The sequence below is a fragment of the Capsicum annuum genome, chromosome 7 (assembly GCF_002878395.1).
Source record: "Capsicum annuum cultivar UCD-10X-F1 chromosome 7, UCD10Xv1.1, whole genome shotgun sequence".
NCBI classification, from domain to species: domain Eukaryota; kingdom Viridiplantae; phylum Streptophyta; class Magnoliopsida; order Solanales; family Solanaceae; genus Capsicum; species Capsicum annuum.
In genome coordinates this window covers 28,333,316-28,354,098 of record NC_061117.1, presented here as the reverse complement: position 1 = coordinate 28,354,098, position 20,783 = coordinate 28,333,316, and the positions used below count along the sequence as shown (strand labels likewise).

Below are 20,783 nucleotides of genomic sequence, written 5' to 3'. Positions count from 1 at the left end.
TTAATTGGGCTTTTAATCCATGTTTTGTTACAAGTTTCATGTGGAGTTATTCTATATATGTACAGAATCATGTAAATCTATGTTAAACTCTTGAAATTATAAATGGGTATTTGAATTATTGTGCCCATATGTGGTTAGTGTCATGTTCATGGATTATGTCCTCCAAGTGTTTGATAAATTGCTCATGTAAATAAAGAAAAAGGGAAAACAATCATGTCATGTTAGCTTATGTACTAGTTATATCATGCAAGTGTTTGATGAAATGTCTCTATGAATGAGTTATGATCAAGTGCAAATGGTTATGCCTTTCAAGTTTATGCTATGATTTATTTTTCATGCTATCGAGTCCTGGGGGTATCCAATACCCAAAAACTTAGTTGTTTACCTAGAGCTGTGGTAGTTACAGTACAGTCCAATAGTGTCACAAATAGTAGCCTCAGTAATTAGTCACAGTTATAGTTCAGTATTCAGTTCAAACCTCAGTAAATCTAGCTAGTCCATAAAACATTGTAGTGTTCCATCAGTTAATAGAATTCAGTAGTACTCTGTCAGTTAATAGAACTCATGAACTCAGTTCGATTTAGTTAGACAGTACGATCAATAATAGTTCAGTCCAACCTAGTACAATTTAGAAATCAGTCTAATATCTATTCAGTTGGGATTCAACACCAAGCAAACTCGGGGCATTCCTACCAGCAGAGAGTTTGACCCTTAGTAGTAGTCCTTGCATTACAGAACTATATAGCCAGCGTAGGTTGAGATATGTTCTTGCTAGACTAGGTTTGATATACTCATACAAGTTTTCCTGCTAACGAGGGTTGACAAAAAAACTTTCTATTAGAGAGGGTTAACTCACAGTTGTCTTTACCCATGGCACGGTACTGATACCCTTCTAACTGGGGTTATAGGTTGGACCCCAATCTATCCAGAAAGAGGCATGCTGGTTAGATGATTACCTTCTACAGTCTCAATTTTAGTCTTTCAAATAGAACTCAGTTCAGTTCTACAGAAATTAGGATTGCCAGACACAGTCACTCAGTTCTGTACAAAACTCAGAATATTTTCACTGAATCAGGACTGTCAGTTATAGTCGCTCAGTTAACAGTAATACAGTATCAGTAAACTCACATATCAGTAAATCAGTGATTCTGAATACAGTATCTAGTGTCATCATGACCTCAGTTACAGTGTATGTATTTCATGCATGTACTATTATTTAGTTATACTCATCTTATTCGGTCAGTATTATTCATGTATATGAACCCATGCATCTCAGCCTACCTCACTTAGTATACCAGCACATTCAAAGTACTGACGCTTACCTTTTTTTGCACTATGATGTCTTATATCATAGATGTAGATGCATGGGCTCCTGATCATACTTAGAAGCCCGATCCATTAGCAGCAGACTAGTGGTAAGTCCTTAATGTTCAAGAACAGATTTATTATTACAGTATTTCAGTACTTAGTTTATTTCAGTAGTCGGAGTTAGTTGGGGACTTGTCTCATCAACTCTTTATTCAGACAGTAGAGGCTTTTTAGACTAGAGTATTTTCAGACAGATGTTCAATTTCAGTATTTATTTTAGATTTGAACCTTATGGCAAGTTTTCACCCAATTTCTGCATAATTACAGTATTATTATTTAGTTATTGCAACAGGTACCTATCATGGGTTAGCTTGTGGTCCTTCGGGAATATGAGCACCGTGTAGCATCCGGTGTACAAACTCGAGGCATTACATGTCTATTATATCTTACCTATATACATAATTCTCTTCTTAATTTTGGCAATCTTTTTAGAAAGGTTTGGGTACCCAGGTGAATCTTAGCACCGCTTTTCTCCCTCAAATGGATAAGCAAGTGGAATGTACCATTCAAACTTCCGAGGACATGCTAAGGGTCTACATGATTTACTTTAAAGGTAGTTAGTTTGATCACTTACCCCTAATAGAGTTCACCTACAACAATAGTTATCACTTTAGTATCCAAATAGCTCATTTTAAGGGTCTCTATGGTAGAAGGTGTAGATCCCCGATTGGTTGGTATGAGGAAGGAGAAACTTAATTGTTCAAACTTGATCTTGTATATCAAGCGATGGAAAGGATAATCTTAAGACCATTGAGAGTCACTAAAATTCCTACAACTTATGTAAGAAGAAGGGAGCTAGAATTTGATATAGAGGATTGGGTATTTCTTAAAGTCTCCACTATGAAAAGAATTATAAGGTTCGGGAAGAAAGAAAAACTAAGTCCTCATTATATAGGTAATTACCCAATTACAAAGAGGATTAGTAGTGTTGCTTATGAAATAGATTTACCCTCAAACTTGGCTTCGATCCATCCCGTCTTTCATGTGTCTATACTTAAAAAGTATGTTGGAGATCATTCTCTTATTTTACTTGTGGAGGAGATAGTTATGAAGGATTTCTTATTATATGAAGAGGTGCCCATAGTGATATTAGACTAACAAGTTTGAAAATTGAGAAGCAAAGAGATAGATTTAGTCAAGGTATTGTGGAGAAATTAAAAGATTGAGAAAGCTACTTGGGAATCATAGGTTGATATGCTTGCAAGGTACCCATCACTTTTTGAATTGAAGGATGACATATGGAAGGTATTAATCTTATCTTAAGGTATTTATCTTATCTTACACATTTTATCCCATGGTACTCTTTAAATCGTGCTTAGTGTGTCCTAACTTATCATTCAGGGATGAATGATCATATGGGGGAGGGGATAATGTAACACCCTAGATTTATCAGCATGTAAATAGAGCTTTAAATGAGCCCACGAGACCTCTAGAATGAAGATAAACCACTTTAAGATGAGTTGGGATGGCTTGTGGGCACTTTTAGATAAAATTAGAGAGAATGTGATGCAAGGGGGACCCCATGCAATAGCCCCGTGCCGTGAGGGGCTACTTCCTCAACCTTGTGGAGGTCCTACACCGTGAAAGTCATCATACATGATAGGATTCGCACCGAGAGGCCTTTCTTATGCATTTAAGGTCATGTCACGAGGCTGCCCCTACACATTTTGAGTCGCATTACGCCCCACCCTTGTTACCTGACAGTTTTTGCAAATTGTTAAACATCCATGAAGGGTATTTTGATCCTTATATACCTAGACCATACCCTAATATTCTAATATGTTCTCCTTAATATAATAACCCTAAATCAATATCAGAACACCCTCGAGTTCCATCTAAGTCAAAAAGTGAGTAAAAGGAGAGTAAGTGAGCCCAAGGGTAAGTTTTGATTTGACTTCTCTCCATTAGAGGTATGTAGAATGATCTAAATCTTATGGGGTTTTGATTTTGATTTAAAATCTTGTAATGTCTTTTATGTGTTGAAATTAAGGGATTTCATTTAATTACAAGAGTATGTTTTTAAGATTCTTACTTCAACCTCAAATGTGCCCTTTTGTGAGTATATATATGTATTTAAGTATTAAATTGTGATTTATGAAAAGAATGTGGTTTTGGATGGTCTTACCTGATTATGCATGTGGATTGTTTTTAATAAGTATTAATTGTGTTAATGTTACGCTTATTTCTCTGTGGTGGTTATTTGAATATGATTGAAAAGCTGTTAGTCTTGTCTTATAGCTTTTATAGAATTCATGGATGAGAAATGCATACTTAAACCACCTTGTTTGCTAAATGACTCTTATTATATGACTTTTGAATAATCTTACGATGGTAAATATTTCATGACATGTAAGTGCAAAAACAAAACATGCAATATGGCTTATACAACTTGGAAGTCTTGGTATGACGATATCAAATTAGACAAAGACCATGTCAGACTACAAACCATTTCATACTAAATACCATTCCAAACCATATTTCAAGAAAGAAACATATTTTATAAGGTTAAAATGAGGATTTTGTAATGCCCGAATATGGTATCCGAAATGCTACATGGTGCTTATGACCCCGAAGGACCACAAGCTAACCCATGACTAATATTTGTACCTATATACTACATAATATACTGCAAAATGCGGAAACATGAACTGAAAGGCCATAAGGTTCAAAACTGAGACATAATATCTGATAAAAATATAACATCTGGGTGGGGTATGAAATACCCAAAACGAAACTAAAATAATTTATCTAAACATACTATAGTCTGAAAAACATCTAAAACATGATTGTCTGAATAAGGAGTTGATTGGACATATCCCCAACTAACTCCAACTAATAAACTAATTAATGAGATAAATAAGAAATGATAATGTCCTCGAAGGATAAGGACTCACTGCAAACTCTGACTGCTGATACTGGAATGCTACTGATGCTCTGGAGCTCGTATCTCTGAACCTATGGTATAAGACACCATAGCACAAATGCGTCAGTACTTTGAATGTACTGGTATGCATATGACGTAGGCTAAATGTATGGGGTTTATATGGAAGAACAATACTGGCTAACTACTAATATAAACATGAGAATACATGCATGAATACATAGCAACTATGACTGAGATCGTAATAACATGAATTTACGGATAACTAATCTGACTGATAATTGAGTTCTGATGGCTAATATAATTGATAACATGAGTGACTGTATCTGACAGTCCTGAATCTGATGGAACTATCTCTTCATACTGTATCTGACAATCCTGAATTCCAAAAAACTATCTGAGTTTTATGTAACGACCTGATTTGCTGAACCAGAATGCTACACGGTGTTGATGACCCTAAAGGACGACAAGCTAACCCATGACTGATATTTGTACCTGTATACTGCATAAGATAACATAATAATGTGAAAACATTCACTAAAAGGCCATAAGATTCGATCATAAACATAACTGAATAACGTGATATCTATGTGGGGTAATAGAATACCCAAAACAAAATTGAAGTCTAAAACATGATAGTCTGTATCTAGTCTGCATCTAGTCTGAAAGCCTCTACTGTCTGAAGAATCTGAATAAGGAGTTGATGGGACATGTCCCCAACTAACTCCAACTAATAAGCTAATCAATGAGATACTATAAAATCATTATGTCCTCGAAAGATAAGGACTCACTTCTACTCTGACTGCTGAATCTGGAATCTACTGTTGATCTAGAACTTGTGTCTCTGAACCTATGGTGTAACATAAAAAGAAAGCATTATAGCGCGAATGCATTAGTACATATGTACTGATTATACATGTGAGGTAGGCTATATGCAAGGGTTTGCATGCATGATCAATATTAACTGATTGTCTAACATGAACGTGAGAATGCATACATAAATATGCAACTGTAACTGACAATGTGATAACATGATACTGATACCATGGTAGCATGAATACTGAGTCTAGATACTGATAACATGACATAACTAATAACTGATATGACTGATAACATGAAAAAGAACATACAAAGCATGAAAACATGAAGAAAATCCATAACTTATAGTTAAAAAGTATTCTTGGACTTCATGGACGAAAGTAGTCCATGAATGAACACTATGCATACCTTAGATCGTGATTTCATGAAGATTGATGGTGAAACCTTCCTGAATTTGAATCCCCATTAGAAACCCTAGTTTGTTCTTGAGATAAACTTGAGAAAAACTAATATGTTTTGGGTGAAAAGTGGTTGAATCACGTTTTAAAGGTATTATATAGGGGCATGAAGTTGACCCTTTTAACCCTGGATACATCATTAAATTTTCAGTAAAATTTCCCGAGTTGGGCCCTTGGTGCAACGCGGCATTATCACACTGTGTCACTGGAAATTAATTGACAATTGGGAAACTGCATGGTGGCACGATGCGAAGCTATCGCGTTGCCACCTTGTCTACAACCTAGAAGTTTGGAGCGACGCGCTACTATTACGGAGCAACACTGGAATTTGACAATTTCCATTTGAGCTATCTCCGCGACGCGCTGAAGGCTCAGGTCAAACACTGTCTCACTAAAAAGGCTCTAACTCTTTGCCCGAGTGTTGGATTTGGGCGAATTATATATCGCTGGAAAGCTTATTAAATTTTCCAAAAGATGGGAAGTAAAAATTATGGAAATACATCATGTATAAGAATGAATTCTTATTTCAAAGTAAGTTCTAACGTCCTTGAGATGATTTTCAAGCTAAGAAAAAGCACGGGTATTACATTCTATTACTGAGACTGATTGACTGTATCTGACAGTCCTAATTTTGTAACATGAAACTGTGGGAATTAGTCATCTAACTGACATGCCCCAAATGACGCATTATAGCTGAATTGGGTCCAATCTGTGCCTTGATTGGACAGGTGTCAATACCGCACCACTGGTAAGGATAGTATGTGAGTAACCCTCAACTAGCAGGTTACTCTAATGAGAACGGTGGGAACCCTCAACTAGCAGGTTAAGCCAGCTTATCTACCTTCAACTAGTAGGTATTATGTCTCAACCTATGTTGGCTACGTTGTTCTAGAACACAAGGATTGCTTTTAAGAATCATACCCTCAACTAGCAGGTGAGTTCCCATCCTTGGGTTCATTCGGTGCGGAATCCTACTCACATCTGAATAGTCACTGAACATGATTAACTGATCTAAATATGGACTGAGTTTACTGAATTCTATTAACTGATGAAATACTACTGATATTTGACAACTGACTGAGTTCGTGAGATTACTAAGGTTACTGAATTACTGAGCTTTCCTGAGTCATATGACTGACTGAGTTCTATGGATCATGGCTTAACTGAGGCTATCGTGAAAACATCACACTAGCTCTAGGCATACAGCTAAATTTTTAGGTACAAGTACCCCCAGGACTCGATGAAAAGAAACTGACAAAGGATGACTTTCTTGAATACATGACCAACATCACAATCCATAATTCATTTATTGAGGCAATTCATCAAACATGTGATATGCATAAGCTTGTACATAAATGAGGATTTCATATATCATACTAGTTGGGCATTTTTCCTTCACATAGGCATTTAATCAAACGCATAGTAGGTATAGTATATGTAGACAACATAATACAACAAATAAACATCATAATTCAATTCTAATTTCATCATACAAGGGTTTAATCATAGGTTCACATGAATCTACATCTATACTAATCAATTCCACATAAAATTGATCACCCAACATGGATTAGAATTTAATTGGTCATTCTCAACATGAAAAAAGAAACCCAACATGAAATTCATAAAGAAATTCATACACTTAAGCTTTTAAAAGAGGTTTTTGGGCTTCATGGACAAAAGGAGTCCACAAATGAACACTATGCATACCTGGTGATGAGTTTCTTATAGTTCTTGAACTTGAAGGATTGGAATCTCTTAGTTCTTGAAGAAGATTTGGATTTTGTTCTTGAGGATTAATCTTTAGAGAGAAAACCCAATCTTTGTTATTGTAGATGGATAATAAATTTCTGAACTTTGGTCAGATATAATTGGGTATATAAATGGGTGGTAAAAGACCAAAAAGCCCCTTTAAAAATGGCTTTGAAATAACTGAATGGAATATGTGACGGTCTGTCACTGGGTCGACGGTCCGTCGGACTGACCATCACACTGGGACCAAAATAAAAACTTACTGCTTTGGTGTGACGGTGGGGTACAACGGTCCGTTCGTCCTGACTATCGCTTTTAGGCAAAATGGGGCCTCATTGTTTCCCTGGTGACGGCTTGAGCGATGGTCCATCGCTAGTTCGACGATCCATCGGCCTCACCGTCACACCTGGGCGGTTTTACAGTCTTCTGTATTTCGGCCATAACTTTCTCTTTCGATGTCAAATTTTGATGAAATTGGTATCGATGGAAAACTTATTCAATTTCCCACGTGACAAAAAGTAAAAATCTTAAAAATACCAAATGTACAAAAGTGGATTCATCTTTCACAGAAAGCTTTAAACATTCTTAGGATAATTTCAAGCTAGAAAAAAGTACAGGGTATTACAGGTTTAAAGAGAGTTAAGTGGACAACCGAGAAGGCACGAGTTCAGATAACTTATCCTAAAATCGTGTTTTGCCTACACAAGATTGATCCTGTCCTGAAATACAAATGATCATTGTACACTTACTATATCCTTTTGTATACCAGACCAGACACTCTAATCTTTGTATCAAACTCGGATTGGGGGATTATCGATGAGTTAATGTTGGAGCCTGCATAGCCCGTGGGGTTTTCCAGACCATGTTGGGTATGCCTCCTAACTCAGAACTAAAAAACATGATAATGTGGTTTCAGAAGGCATTTTGAATTGAAATATATGTTTTTAGACTGATTTAATATTATGTGACCCCTTGTTATGATTCTTACAATGTTTTCACTATAATGTTATTTCTTGGAGTTATTTCATTTGTTGTTCAATATATGAATACATTCAAAGTATTGACCGTCCTTGGGCGGCTGCATTATCTCATAATATAGGTATGACTAGTGCAACAGTAAACTTCATTCAGAGTTCATAGTCGGTGAGCCTCCCATGTTCAGAAGCGTTTACGTATATTTTAGTTTCTTTAAGTTTCATGGTCTGGTCGGAGGCCTTGTTACGGCTTAGACAGACAAGTAATCAGTTGAGGCTTCATAAACTGGATTGAGTTTTATGTTTCAGTATGGGTTGATATAATAAGTTTGATTATGAGACTATCCATGTTTGACTATGAGACTATCCCATGTTACATTATATCTTCCGCTTTACATGTTAATTATGCTTATGATTGTATATTAAGGGGCCTCTCGGGCCTTCGTCGCGGCCAGGGTTTCGGCCCGGGTCGTGACAACATCATTTTGCACAGATTTCAATTCTGAGTGGAAAATCAAATAGAAAAAGGTTAGGAAGCGTAAGAATATTTTTCTTTTTTAGGACTTTATCGTGTATCATTTTTAATTGTATCACGAATCTGCAGAATATACAAATATTATATCTAATTTTTGAAGTTGTTATTTGTTCAGGATTTATCTCATTTTATCTAATTATGTTGAAATATACAAGCATGATTACTTTTCTGTTGATATTCTATCATGTACCCAAAAAATATATAACATTTAAATTAAGTCAGTGTGTATATGAAAACCGTGTATCTCTAGATGTGTATCATATTTCGGTCTTGTTTTCTCGAGAATTATTTATTGTATAACAAATTCTATGAATTGGTTATTCGTTAACGAAGCATCAACACTTAGCATAATATTTTAGTTTGTTCATCCAAATAAAAATAAATTAGTTTTGATTCTCATTAAATTGTTGTTATTTGTTTGTTTATGTTCATTTCCTTTCTACACCTCTTAGATTTAAAGAAGGTGAATTACGTGCATGAACAACAATTCAAGAATCTTGATTGGTGGAATAATACCTTATTATTATATTTTCTTTTTTTAAAAAAAATATTTTGGAGGTTTAAGATTAACCGTAAGAGATGGAGTGTGATAACATTTATTATACGTCTGTACATATGAAATTGGGGTAACAAATAGATGAATGAATTTGAATGGATTGAGTTAAAATAGATTGGATTGTAAATCATCTAAGGGTGTCAATCGGGCCAGTCTGGATCAATCTGGCATCGGTCCTCCTTTTTTTAGGGGAATGGACAAGAATAGCCACTCAGCTAAAAGTATTACCGCCAAGTGGACATTGATTTTGAATTTTCAAAATATAGCCATTTAGTCCATCTTTTGCTACTGCCTTCATGTTTTTTTTTCTAGTCTTTTAGAATTTTTTTTTGTAAATTGCTGCTATACTTTTTTGAAAAATTCATTGCTTGCTCTCTTTTTCTAAAAAAAATCTTTTTATCTTTTTTTTCACTATTTTTTTTTTGCAGCTCAATTTTTTTTTTTTAAAAAAAAACTATTCTTCTAATTGGCGTACTTTTTCTAACAATCAAATACGATGTTATAACATTGTAATTATTGCTCTTCTTTTTTATCAATCAAATACAACAGTTATCAAATGCATGAATCTTTGATACCAAATACAAATACATATTTTATACAATAATAGTATAAAAATGTATCAATATGGTATAAAAGTGTATTAATTGAGTATAGAGACTGCATGTGTCCAATTGAGTCAATGACTAAAAAACGAAAATAAATTAGGCTGACTGGCTGGATTGTCCACATTTTTAAATTGTGGGTCATTACTTTCAAAGTGGCCAACCCATGTCCTTTCCCCCTTTTTTTATGGGGTTCAATTCAGGTCCAATCTAATCGTCCATCTTACTAGGCCGGTTCATGTGGTCCAACAATAAATATCTTACTGACGGCACAACACCAAACCACTTAGCTTGTTGTCCAATTTTAATGGGCCGGTCCGAGTCAAATCGATCCGGATATAATTATTGAGCTGATTTATCGGGCCCAAAAGGAAAACAATGCCTAATTCAAATTTTGATGATTTTTTTAATATACATTTAATATACACTATTTAAAATGCTACTTTAAGGATTATACACACATATATACATTCAATTTATTACCAATGAAAAGAATGTACGCATTATAAATCGACAACATATAACACTTAAATTTTTAAAAGATTATACATACAATATTTTTTTGAATTTTTTTTTTTGAAATTGAAGTATTTGGAATTGAATTTTTCTTTTTAAAAAAATGTATTGAAATTTGAATTTAGAATTTTGAAATGTGAAATTTGAAAGTTCAATTTTAAAAGTTGAATTCTAATCTTGAATCTCAATGTCTAATTATTCAAGTGGCCATTAAATGATTAATTTTTTAACTTTCAACTTGAAGTCAATTAAAAAAATTTTACTAGGAGCCAATTCAAATTTCAAGGTTTTTTTTTAATCTTTCCCAGAATCTAACATTCCAAATTAAATATTCAAACTTGTCAATCCATAAATAACATCACTATATTCCTCTATATTATCATACAATCCTCATTCTTTCTCTTTCTAATTTTTATCCATATTAAGTTTTCAACTCTCAAATATCATCTTTCATGGATAATAATAAACCTCTTCTACCTCCACCACCACCCCAACAACCTCATGGAATAATTTCAGTATAACTTTATTTTAATCGGTTAGATGATAGAAGTTCTCAATGTAACTTATGTAATAGTACTTATAATCATTATGGTAAGGGTACTTTGATTAAGCATTTGAAAATACAACACATTGTTGTAGTTGACTAGGAGTTAGTTAGGACGACTTAATTTATTGTTTTAATTCATTTATGTAATTTGATCAGTTAGATTTTAAGTTTGTATGTTTTTAAATTTCAATTATATAATGTTATAAATTTAAGTTAAGTTTGTATGTTTATGAATATTTAAGCATGTAATTCTGTAACGCCACAAGTCTGTACCCCGGACGCTACACAGTGCTCATAATCTCGAGAGACCACAAGTTAATCTATGACTGGTACCTGTTGCAATAACTAAATAATAATACTGTAATTATGCAGAAATTAGGCAGAAACTTGCCATAAGGTTCAAAACTGTAAATAAATACTCAATATGGTACATCAATACCAAAACTGAACATCTATCTATAAATACTCTAGTCCGAAAAGCCTCTACTATCTGAACAAGGAGTTGATGGGACAAATCCCAACTAACTCCGACTACTGAAATAAACTGAGTACTGAAATATCGAAATAATAAGTTTGTCCTCGATCTATGAAGACTCACCACTAAGTGTGCTGTTGATAGATTGGGTTGCTAAGTATGATCGGGAGCTCGTGCGTCTGAACCTATGATATAAGACATCATAGCGCAAAAGAAAGGTATGCGTCAGTACTTTGAATATACTGGTATGCTAAGTGAGTCATCTGACAGGTGCTCTGAATGAGAACAGTGGCACCCTCAACTGGCTGGTGTTGACACCCAATTTTGACCTTCCGACATACCTCCTAGGCTGCTATTTTGATAAAAATTATTAACTTTAAACTTTAATATTTTTTTACGTATTATTTTGGTGTCAAATAAATAATGACGTCTCACATTTTATGATTTTAAAATATACAAGATATTTTATTACTTTTTGTTACTATTTATTAATTTAAATATTATATTTAACGTAATTAATTCATTTATAAATATGTTGTCTATTATTATTGTTGTTGTTATTGTTATTGTTATCGATATTTTTTATAATAATTTTTCACATAACATTAATTTATTTTAATAGGGACATATTATTATTATTATTATTATTATTATTATTATTATTATTATTATTATTTCTCATTACATTTATTAAATTAGCACCCACTTTTATTCAATTTTCCTTTCTCGTGTATAGTTTTTAATAAATTGATATTACTTTAGCGAGAATAGAATAGCAATTTAGCTCCCCATTTAAATCCAAATTTATGACCTATTTTTAAATACCTCAATCTCAACCGTTGATAAAATTGATCCAACGGCTAAGATCACATCATCCCTTACTCCCCTTTTAAACAAAACACCAAAACCCTAATTCATTTTTGAAAAAAAAAATCTGCCTCCCTCCCTATCTCCCTCCTATCTCCCTAAGGTCCCACCGAAGCTGCCGCCGGCCATCACCAGCCGTTCACCGCGGCTGGTGAGACACCGGAGCACCAACCGCCTCCCTCATTCTCCTCCTCCGGCAAACCAGCGCCGCCACGCTGCCAACAAGACCAACAGCCCGCGCCTCAACCTTCTCCAACAGCCGCCTCCCACCGGAGAACGAAGACATCCAACCGAACGGTCCCTACAGTCATCAGCGGCGCCCGTCTCCGACCACCACTCGCTCCATCCAACGCCATCAACGACAGCAACAACAACAAACTCCGGCAACCGCCTTTTTCTCCATACCGCGCCACCAACCGACTCCGGCAGCCACCCAATCAGACCAGCCGTCCTCCACCTCCAGTCACCAACGAGTAGAAGAAAACAATGACAAACAACGAGCCAGCGACATCCAAAGCCACTGTCTTCTCTGTCTCCGATCAGATTTCGTCGAAGAACATTGAAGCTCGTAATGGGTTCATAGAATCCGTACCAGGTTTCGATTCTTTGTTTAATTTCGCATTAATTTAATATTATCATCTTCTTCTATTATTTTCCCTTTGACAGATTATTAAAATATGAAATTAGTGACATTGAATTCTGATTTTTTGATTCAATGCTTTTAATTTCATGATTTGCATTCTTTGATATGTGAAAAACCCTAATTTTAGTAATGCTTAATATTTTTCATAGACTTTTGAAATTATCTGTCTTGTTTGTGGATTGTAGTATTGAAATTAAGTCAATTAGTTGATAAATTTTTCTTGTCACGTGATTGTAGCAGACTTGACATTTAGTACTTATGGAAAGAATATTTAATTATGTATAGTAGTTTTTTTTGTGGATCTGATTTTGTGATGATTTGAATAGGATTTGGTAGAGGACATTTGATTGTGTATCACATTCTTAAATTACATTGTGGATTGATTTTTTTTGTACAATTGATGATTTGAATTGGATTAGGTACACAAATAAATTATCGTAATTAGGGGTTATTTTATAAAATTAATTGCCTTTTGCATAATTTATTATTATTATTATTATTATTATTATTATTATTATTATTATTATTTATATCTATTTATGGTAAATTGAACAATTTTTTTTAGTTTTAATTGATTATTGATCTCTTAATTGATTAGTTGTTGATCCTAACATGTTTATGATTAATTTACTTTCCTTTGCTGAATATGTGATAACTTTTTACTCATCTATATAAGGTAAATTTCAATATTAGGGGATTTGATTTTTTTTAATTAGGACAATCTTGATATTTTTTATTTTGGTTGAATTTTGCCTAAGGAAAACAATATTGTTGATGATTTTTTTTAAATATTGGTTTTTCTTTTATTCTTTGAACTGATTTGTATGTGATTGATTCAGTTATTCATTTAAGAGAAATTTTTCTCTTAATTGATTGACAAGAATATTGTTTTGCTATTTTTATCTTGGTATGATTTTACATTATGATTTTACATTACTGGGTTATATAAACAACCCTTCTTATTCTTTGAGGTCACAATTTACACTCTATAATATCTATACTCTCCCTACTCTCTATACTCTACCTATTTTCTATGATAAATAAGAACTTACAACTCACACGATCACAAGAAAGCTTTAAGCAAACAAGAAACAATCTGACTCTATTACTTTTTTGTACTTACCGTTAGAGCATTGATTTCAACCTTTTTGTGATCCTGTGCTGCTTGGGTTTTCTTATTATTATTACTTGTTATAGTCAATCGGTAAATCTCTGTCGACGTAATTTTCTTTATTGATGGTGCTAGTAAACATGTTTATAAGAATTATTCGGTGTTTTCTTACTATGTTTGTGTTATATTATATTCTTACTTGTATTGCTATTATGTATTGTCTCACAAGTATAAATAGACAATTTTAGAGAATTGAAGAGTCGCCGGGATATTGGGGAAGAGACTGTTCATTCCTTTTCTTATTTTAATTCATTGTGTTATAATAATTCTTGTAAATCTAGATATAATAAATTCGGGACTGCTTGGGGGGTGGGGACTTATGTGCTCTTTGAATCACGTAGGCAACATAACTTAGGTTTATGTATTTATATGCTTTTATATATGCTTACGTGAGTCACTTAGACAAATTCTTAGGATTAATAATAAACTTGTTTTACTACTGAAAAATCGTATCCTTAAGACTGTCAATAGACTTTCGACATGATAAAATTGTTTTGGGTCGTGTAAATCAATTTTCAGCATTTTTATTTGCTTCTCTAGGTGTTTTCAGCATAATAATAATTCTCAACATGTAATTTCCAACACTTGTATTGATATTTCTGTAATTTTCAGCAATTAAATATTATTTTAACAATTTTCAGTGATTAAAATATTATTTCAGCAATTAACTATTATTTCTCAGCTTCTTGTTAACAATTTTCAGCAATTAAATATCATTTTCAACTTGTTTTTAACGGTTTTTCAGCAATTAAATAATTTTTTTTTTAACATATAAATAATTTTCAGCACCTTGAAAAAATTTTAAAAAATGACTTTTTAGCATATTGAATTAAATGAACTTCCAGTAGTTTTTTGTTAATTATTTTAGCAAGCGAACATGTTTTGTCAGTGTCCTAAGATTAAGTTCCAACATTTTTACAATATACTCCGCGCAACAAAATTAATGGGCATCACCCTTTAACGTATTTACTTTGTTTGACATATTTTGTTTTAACAATCTTACAAATGGTTTGACAATTACTTTAAATTAAGGGAAAATTTTGGAAATAGCAACTATAGAGTCTTAATTGTAAGTTTTATAGCAATCATATTAAAATTACAAAAAATAAAAGTATGTATTTTGTATTTGATAAACTGTTGCTAGTTAAATACATATACAATTAAAGATTGTGTTTCTAATATATCTCCAATCTGTTTCAGTTTAATATGGTAAAAAATGGTTCCTTAAATCAAGGAACATTTAATTTGACAAATTTCTTAACCTTTTAAAACTCTATTGTTATTACCACAAATGTTAAATTATATCTTCAAATTCAAATTCAAAAACGATTTCCATAGTCAGCTTTTCAATTTAAATTCAAAATACTCATTCAAATTGAAAAGCGTTTTTCTTCAATTTTTTTTTTGTTGTGTTGATCGAATAACGTCTTGAAGAAAATAGTAAAAATACGAAGGTGCAAAAATAGGTATTTATCAACAATTTTATTTTTAGTTCTCGTTTAAGAAAAATATCATGCGAAATTTGTTGAAGAAATACCTGTATTTTTAAAGCAGTCGTAGGTTTGAAAAACTTTTAAATCGTATATTAATTTTAGTCGTACTTGGTGTTATAGTACTTATTTCATATTTATTAATATTTTTATTGCTTTGAAATTTTTGGAAATTGATAATGGGAAGTATAGTTGTTCTTATTAAACACTCTGATAGATGAACATATGAACAACAATATGAAGATTACACCAGTGATGTGATATTGTTGAGCATAAACTGTACGTATGACCAACTTTGCACAGTACTGGCTACTCATATTGATGTTGATTTGACGTACAAGTGTATTCAAATTGAGTATCAATTAACAGATAGTGCAGAGCAAATACGTATACGTTACGTAATGACATGGGTTTGAAGGTCTATATTATGCAGAAAAAAGAATTGAAGGATATTGGTATTTTGCCTTTGTATGTAAGTGTTTCTGACAAGGAATATTTCAACATATTGGTATGTTCATCGTTGTGTACTGGCGAACCTATGAAGATATTTGTCACTGATAGTAACTTGGTAAATACAAGTACTGAAAGAGCGTTAATTGTTCCTGCATCAAATCAATATTTGAATGCATTTGAAATGGATACAACTAGAGTTATTATCTTAGACCCACATCACAAACATATTGAGGTTGATCAAGTTTATATCTCGAAAAGTGTATTAAAATTGGTAATGAAAGATTATACAATTCTAGAGAAGTTTCAATCACTATCTGCATGATCTAGTAAAACATAGTAAGTTTATTGTGAATTTTAAATTTTTTTTTTTTTTGCAATATGTGTTAATTATATTTGAGCATATGTCTTTATTTTTGTTTGCAGTTATACATTGTTGTGCAGATCAAGAAATTGTGAATTTTTATTCCGTGCATCTGCTATCGGTGAATCTACAATATTTTATGTAAGAGAATTTTTACCTGAACATATCTGTGCGAGCAAAGATAAGATTTATCCTAAATTGTATGGTACTAGTAAGTTGATTGGTGGTATAGTCAAACCAAAGTTAAAATGCCATAAGAGGAAATACAGTCCAGCTGATATCAAAAGTGACATGAAGGAAGACATGGGTATGAATTTAACATATATTAGGTGTTGGCGAGCTAAGGAACAATAACTTGAAGATTTAAGAGGAAAACCATCAGTATCGTATGGAAAACTACCTGCATATATACATGTGTTGAACACCAGTTATCCAAGTTCACATATAAGAATGAAAAAAAATGAAGACAATGAGTTTTTATTTATATTTGTAGCACTAACTGCATTCATTCAAGGGTTTGATCATTTTGGACCTGTCATGTAGTTGATGCAAGTCATCTCAGGGGACTTTATACTGGCAGTTTCATAGCTGCGTGTACCATGAATGGAGCTGGTAAAATATATATGATAAATATTTGACAAAAAAATATTTTTCAGCTGCATGTATTTATAATATACATATATGAATTATGTTTATGTGATCAATGTCAGTTGTATTTAAAAATATACATGTGCAGTAGAGTTTTGTTTGTGCACTAAAACTTAAGTAGTTTACTTGACAAATGTTTCCAGGTGTATGTATGTATTTATAATATACATGTGCATAATTTACATATGCAATAGTTCTATTCGTGCACTGGAAGTTAATTATTTCACTTCACATATGTTTCCAGGTTTATGTATGTATTTATAATATACATATGTATTATTATATTTTAAAAAATAATTTAAGCTTTATTTTTTTATTCAACATGTAGGACATATATTTCTTTTGGCTTATGGTGTACTGGACTCTGAAAATGATGCATCTTGGAGGTGGTTTTTCGAGAATTTGAAGGAAGCATACGGTGAAAGAAAAGATATGTGTGTCGTTTCTGATTTTAATGCAAGCATCATAAAAGTTGTCAGTGGCGTGTATAATGAGGTACCACATTATGCATGTATGTGACATCTATGGGGAAATGTAAAAATTTTTTTTCGAAAATTACATGATGCATTATCAGATGTCTTCTATACCATGACAAAATCATATTTGAAGACTGAATTTCACATGTTAATGGAGAAAGTGAAGGCAGTTGAAGTTAGAGTGAAGAATTACTTGAAATTGGCTGATTACGATAAGTGGGCTAGATCATATGCATCCGTTCATAGAGGATGGACTTTGACTTCAAGCATTGCCGAGTCCATTAATGTTGCGTTGGTTTCAGCTAGAGAACTACCAATATATGATTTTCTGGAGGAAGTTAGATTGATGTTTGGAAGATGGAACTGTGAAAACAGACAGCAGGCGTTGTATACTTTTACTGATCTTATTGATAAATTTCAAGAAGTTCTTCAACAAAATGAAGCGGAGTGTACACGTATGAAGGTATGATGATTTTTTTGTAATCATTTTATATATATAATAGTATTTTTATTTTTTATATGAACTATATATCTTTTTCAAATAATAAATTAAGGAAAATATATTCTGTAAAACAAATACATATGTAGGAAAGAAATACATATTTTGCTGACTTGCAATATACATACATTGAGATGAATTTTATTTTACTAATTAGTTTTTTTTATAATAATTTTAGGTTATACCTGCATCAGAGTATATCTATACAGTCCACGACAAGGAGAAACATTTTATTGTTTGTCTTAAGGAAAAAAAATGTTCTTGCAATGCATTTCAATTGGATGAGATACCGTGTGTTTATGCTTGTGCAGTTCTTGATATCAAGAATTTCAAGAAGGGACCATATTACTCTGATCTATACAAGCCAAAAATCGTTTTGAGAACATATGATCTTCCAATTTATCCTCTACCACACAAAGATGACTGGGTGATTCCGAAGCAAATTATGTATAAGGTAGTTTTGCCGTCGAAATACAAGCGACTCCCTGAAAGACCTTCGAAGAAGGACCGTGAAAAATTCAAACAAGATATGTTTGGAAAGAAGAGCAAAAATTGTTGTAGTTCATATGGATTAAAAGGTCACAATAGACGTTCATGTAGGAAATACAATAAATGATAACTTGATTGACGTATTAAGTGAATAAACAATTGATGATTTTTTTCATTTATGAAAAATATATGTGATTTTCAATTTTGATAAACATTTTTTATATTATTGTAGTTGTCATTGTTAATTTGGTGATATTATATGTAAGATACTTTAAGCTAAACATAAATCTGAAAAATACATATTATACTCTTTTAAGTACGTATGAACATATGTAAAAACTAATAATAAGTTAACTTACTTATTATTCATAAATATATATGTAAAGGATTGATGATATGAATTATTCCTAAATAAATACGAAAAATTAAATATATATTTAGAACATTAAAGTTATACATTAACAAAAAATAAAAAAATATGTAGAATATTAGACAAACATGATTATGTAGAACACAAATATATATGTAGAACCAATATTAAACTGTAACATAACAACCAAGAACCAATAGTATATCTTTGAACATTAAAAGTTACTGATTGAAAATAAGAAATATACGTAGAACACAAATATATATTTAGAACCAATATTAAACTGTAACATAACAACCAATAACCAATAGTATATCTTTGAATATTGAAAGTTACTGATTGAAAATAAGAAATATTCAATAAATTATTTGTCCAACTAATGTTAAATAATGTAAACTACAGAAAAATAAAAAGAAACATCAAATTTCATGAATTTCAGTGTATTCTGTTAAACCAATTTCGCAAGGAGGTCTCATTGGTGCTTCATCATCACTTTGTGCATTCTCTTCTTCTTTCTTCATACCATAATTTCATATAATTGAAGCATATCTCATACGAATCAGATCTGGATCAAATCAACAAGTGAAACAAGATCTCCAAAGGTGAGACACTCGGCATATGTCACCATATATAAACCACAATCCCTGCAAATACATATATAAAGAAATAAGAATCTGTTCTATAAAAATAATATATATGTATATATACAATTGATATGTATATGAATACTTACAAACTGTCACTTGGTTGTTGAGGCAAATCCTCCACAATATAAACATCAAATAGATCCCTGTTCTCATACGATTTGTAATTTGGATGATTAGCAGTACAATACCCTTCTTCTCGTAAAATTTACAAGCAACGAGGCATATAGGTATAACCTCAGCTAACTTTTCAATTTCAGCAAGTACCCCAACATCATGACCAGCAGACGACAAAGAATCATATACATAAATGCATCTATCATTAAGAGATATAACCGCAAGAACCCAATGATGTTTGTCCTTAACACTGATAGGAATGAAAATATGATCAATCGTATGCCAGGGCACTATAGCATGCATGCGGAATTCATTTATGTACTCATTTAGATGATATTCCTTTCCACCAGCATTAAGAGAATCATCATCAATTCTATACATATCTAGCACACTGTTTATAATATTCATGAAATTACAGTCTACAGTGCTGTACTTGTATGAAGTATTCGGATCATACTTAGATTTCTTTTGCAGATAGTAGAAGCATACATCAATATGCTGCATTATGACAAAAAAACATACTTAAAAGTAAATAATGAAATTAAAAGTCCTAGCAGGTAACACTACATATTTATATATAATATACATATATCAGAGCATATAAAATAAAAGCATATGTATATACAAATATAATTTTTCAACTTCATCATAACAAATAATTACATATGTATTTGCGAATATACATATGTAACAATGAATAAAGTTTCATTCCAAATATAAAACTTTTTCACTTATTTGCAGAACACTTACCTCATCAGACCATGATAGTCCAGGAGTACCCATAATGTAGAATCAATTCTTGTTTTCCACACCTAAAATTCCAAAATTGATTACTGATATTTTGGACTTGCCCTTCTTATAGTGTTCTTGCTTGTTGCTTCTGTTCAGTTATTAAACATAATTATTCATCATTAACAAAAATTTATATGTAAATATTATTACAATTAGGTGCTAAAATATATACTTTTTTGCATGAAATTTAAGAATATCCCTAGACATCCACTTCAGAAACTTGTTGGTAACCTTAGTGTCTTCTATATCATTAATCGGATGATATATGAATGGATGCTTC

The 20,783-nt window shown here is 32.2% G+C and overlaps 1 protein-coding gene across 2 annotated transcripts; it reads left to right on the top strand.

Moving 5' to 3' along the window:
* The first annotated feature begins 12,304 nt into the window (after window positions 1-12,304).
* LOC107877761 lies at window positions 12,305-18,792 on the top strand. 2 transcript variants are annotated; one of them, XM_016724468.2, is made up of 4 exons: window positions 12,305-12,945; window positions 16,531-16,609; window positions 17,445-18,055; window positions 18,270-18,792. In XM_016724468.2, exons 3-4 carry the CDS (start codon window positions 17,705-17,707, stop codon window positions 18,705-18,707), a joined length of 789 nt encoding a protein of 262 aa, XP_016579954.1. In that variant the 5' UTR covers window positions 12,305-12,945; window positions 16,531-16,609; window positions 17,445-17,704; the 3' UTR covers window positions 18,708-18,792. The 2 variants fall into 2 exon arrangements, with proteins under 2 accessions (XP_016579954.1, XP_016579955.1); XM_016724469.2 differs by lacking the exon at window positions 16,531-16,609 and having other exon boundaries at window positions 12,306-12,945.
* Window positions 18,793-20,783: the final 1,991 nt, after the last annotated feature.

Excerpts from the sequence above, each read along its gene's own strand:
- LOC107877761 (XM_016724468.2), top strand. The coding sequence starts at position 17,705 with ATGACAAAATCATATTTGAAGACTGAATTTCACATGTTAATGGAGAAA. Across the intron at positions 18,056-18,269 it reads CGGAGTGTACACGTATGAAG|GTTATACCTGCATCAGAGTA; the intron begins GTATGATGATTT and ends TAATAATTTTAG.